The following is a 3,854-nucleotide window of genomic DNA, read 5'->3' as shown; positions in this document are numbered from 1 at the left end:
TAGGTTAGACCAGCTAAAAGTTATGTCGCTTCACCCTATTTTTGAATGAAGTTTGACAAAATCCATATTCGAATCACAGTATCTTCCGCTCGCAATAAACTTTAGAGGCTACCCCTTATCATCAAAGACGAAGTTTCATCTTGGGTCGGCGGCAGCTTCTTGAAACCTCAACATCGCTTCCAAAACAGACGCGCAATAAGATATTCTAGGGAGCATAACATCATGGAACTAGGAGAAATAGCAAATTTCATTATTCATATCTCATCACACATTGCTAGTAATCATATGAAGCCCCCCTCTCGGCGCCAAACATCGCAGCCTTCCTCTGCCGCAATCCTCCGACCATCGCCCCCCAAAAAAGCAAACACAGCCTCGCCTCAAATAAAACAATTATCAGCCATTCTTGCGGCGGCGGCGGACCTTGACGTGGCTCCGAGCGGGCATCTTCTAGACTCGAGCAAACCATAGTAGCAGTACCACAACATGGTCTAGTCCATATTTAATATAGTAAGAAACTAAACCAAGGAAGAAAAAAAGACACAATGAGCAAAACCTGACCAACTTCAACATGCAAACCTAGAAACCCAAGAACCCCATCATAACTAAAAAAGAGTAGACACACCACCACCGCATTTACTTGCACACTCTCTTCCTGAATACCAGTGGGATGATCTCTACTCAAAGCTTCCTCGAATGCAGCTCGAGTGCCGGATCGTCCTTACTCCGCTGCCGGTGCTTCCACCTTGGCTGGAGTCTCCTCAGCAGGAGCAGCCGGTGCAACCTCCTCGGCAGGGGCGACAGGTGTGGTGTCGGCGGCGACGGAGCTTCCTCCTTGGCAGGGGCAGCAGGCACGTCCACTTCAGCAGGAGCTGCTGGCGTCTCCTCGGCAGGAGCGGCTGGCGCCTCCTCCTCGGCTGGAGCGGCGGGGGCTTCCGCCTCAGCAGGAGCGGCCGGGGTCTCGGTGATATCCAGTTCCCTAGTGGTCTCCTCGGCAACGGCTGGCTCTGCTGGCTCTTCGGCCTTGGTTTCCTCCACGACTTCCTTGGTTTCGACTTCTGCCGGCGTCTCAGATTCTACTGCGGGAACTGACTCCTCGGCAGCTGGTGCATCGACTACGGGTTCCTCGGTCACGGCTGGGGTGGCCACTTCTTCCGCGAGCGCTTCCTCTGTCTCTGTCACCTCGGGTGCCTTCTCCTCAGGCAATGTTGTAGCTTGTGCAACCTGCAAGTCAAATGATCATCAATCAGATTGCCAAATCTAAACTCCTACAGATATAAAAAATAATGAAAGATGTAAAAGAGTGCTCTTAGGCACTTGTTAAACCTTATTAAATTTGCTCTGAAAAGCTAACATTTACTTTTATGAAGTAGATGACCGTAATTAAATAGTGTAACTCTTCCATTTTCTTACTGTCAAATATGCACTGCAATTTAACTATTGGATGTACTACGTTTTCAGTTGTTTTGATTGCCAAGGCTCTTGATCTACTTATTACAAACAGTGATAAAGAAAATGAAGAACAGATCAAGTATCATCTTAGTCAAAGTGCACTAGGATGGTTTGATCTTGTTCTATTCTTTATGCATCATATGTAAATTTAATGTACCAGAAAACATGTAAGAAAAAGGATCCAAGAAGCAAGCCAGTTTATTTTCCTTTGTTTTTCTCTGTAGACTGATGACAAATTAATAAAAAATTTCATGGCATGAGCATCCCTATGGTTTGATGGGTTCTGATTCATGAGATCCAAAGATCAAGTCGATATTGTATACGCTGAGTACACTTAGCTGAAAACTTATCGATTGCCAAGGCCCTTGATCTACTTATTACAAACAGTGATAAAGAAAATGAAGAACAGATCAAATATCATCTCAGTTAAAGGACACTAGGATGTTTTGATCTTGTGCTACTCTTTATGCATGATATTTAGTTCTAGTGTCCCACAAAACATCTAAGAAAAAGGATTCAATATAAGCAAGCCACTTTATTTTCCTTTATTTTGTTTTTCTATCTAGACTGATGACAAATCAATTGAAAATCTCATGGCATGAACATCCCTGTGGTTTGATCGGTTCTGATTTATGAGATCTAAAGCTCAAGTCATTATCGTGTGCGCTGAGTATACACCTCGCACGACGGATCACCCAAAACACTTTTTGATCGATCTGGTCGAACACTCAGCTATGAGCGCATATATATATATCATGAATGATCATCAAAGGCCATATATCTTTACAACTTACTCTATGGACAAATGGACGCGATCAAGCTACTCAAATGCAAAGAATACGATACTGGAAACTAAATAACAATCACTCAAGGGCCAAAAAAGTTGCTGAAAATGCAAAAAAGGTCAATGGAATCAAGGATCGGGTCGACCATCGTCGGCAACGAATCAATAAAAGAGCAGATCAACCCTTATTTCCCTTGGAATTTCATCCATTGAAGATGAGCCAAACTCAAGAAGCTAAAAGCAAATAGGTGAATATACCTCAACGCTGGCCATCTGGAAATGAAAAAGCAAAGCTAGGGGAATTTGCAGGAGGGAAAGTTGATGGGAATCAGAGAAATGAAAATATGGGGGGCAAATGAGGGCTGGTTTAGTGCTGCTTAGTGAAGAGATGATCACTTGAGGGGCTATATATAGTGCCTCAAATGACTAATTTCATATAAATAAAATTGGGGTGAGACAGCTTGAGCTGGCTGGGCTGAAGAATCTTGCCCTATTGATGCATCATGTTACTGACATCAATCAATGGACACAGCATGTCTAGTTGTAAATGTCTTCCCTTTTCACCCAAAGTATTATTTTTCTTCTGATAAGGGTTTTTTTTTATTATTATTATTGCTTTGACAATAGTTTATAATAATAAGCTTTAGAGAAAAAAAGGGAAAAAAATTACAAATGGTAGTGGCCAAAATTTCATATCAGCATCTCACATCCTTTTTTTCTTTAGTGGGTTTCTATCTGTTTGCCGTGCATTGGTCTTGTAGGACACTGAACAATCATGCTCTCATGTTCAAGGATTTCCATTAGCTTAGCAAAATCAATCTGCTGCTAATCTTTTTCCCTAGACCTATCAAGGTGAAAGTGAAACCCCACCTGCTAGGAACTAATATGTAAATTTGCAACTTATCATATTGATTAATTTGGAACACCCTTATAAAATATGTAAATTAAAATCCTGAAATTCCCTATAATTCTTGAAACACATGATTTGTACTATTAGTCAGAAAACGAATAAAAATCCCTGATTGAGTTTTGCAACCAGGCAAAGCCGTAGATTCTGGGGCAAATATTTTTATAAAAAAGCACTTCAAATTGTGATTTTCAAAATCAGATCGTACAGGAACGCGAGCTTAATCATGTGAATGAATCAAGAAGTAGTACAATTAAACTAAGCTGCAGCGTTTTTCAATACTTTGATATTTTATTTTTATTTTTAAATAAAATTTGCCTTTCCTGTTTCTAATGCATGCGGAGTTGCCTCTAATCATGTATGGAAGCAACAAGAATTAAACTCGAAAATTATGCAGTCAATCGAAATACTGAAATCAAGTGTTCTACTTAGGCACGATGATACCTACGCAAGGGCAGTAATCGATTTATAAATCATGATTAAGATTAGAAAGGATTGAGACATCACTGAGATAAGACTGTTGAGGTCAAAATTTAATTAAATCGTCTTTTGAAAGGGGACCGCTTTTGCTTCAACTGGTGCTGATACATTTGATAGACGCATGGGGGTGGCGCCAAACAAGAGGCAACGACGAGGTCGGTCGGTGTGCCCATTCGTCGGGGACCCACCAGTGCATTAGCCACCGTGATCGTCATCTTAGATCACAAGCAAGCA

General features: G+C 41.4%; 1 protein-coding gene across 1 annotated transcript; it reads right to left on the bottom strand.

Moving 5' to 3' along the window:
- Positions 1–229: 229 nt before the first annotated feature.
- LOC104441474 (major latex allergen Hev b 5) lies at positions 230–2,650 on the bottom strand. Its single transcript, XM_010054632.3, has 2 exons — positions 2,492–2,650; positions 230–1,221 (listed from the first exon to the last, which is right to left on the bottom strand). The coding sequence occupies exons 1-2, from the start codon at positions 2,504–2,506 to the stop codon at positions 679–681; spliced, it is 558 nt and encodes a 185-aa protein (XP_010052934.2). The 5' UTR covers positions 2,507–2,650; the 3' UTR covers positions 230–678.
- Between the last annotated feature and the right edge of the window lie 1,204 nt (positions 2,651–3,854).

The sequence above is a fragment of the Eucalyptus grandis genome, chromosome 4 (assembly GCF_016545825.1).
Source record: "Eucalyptus grandis isolate ANBG69807.140 chromosome 4, ASM1654582v1, whole genome shotgun sequence".
NCBI lineage: Eukaryota > Viridiplantae > Streptophyta > Magnoliopsida > Myrtales > Myrtaceae > Eucalyptus > Eucalyptus grandis.
Note: the sequence above shows the minus strand (reverse complement) of the source record. Positions and strands in the feature narration are given on the sequence as shown.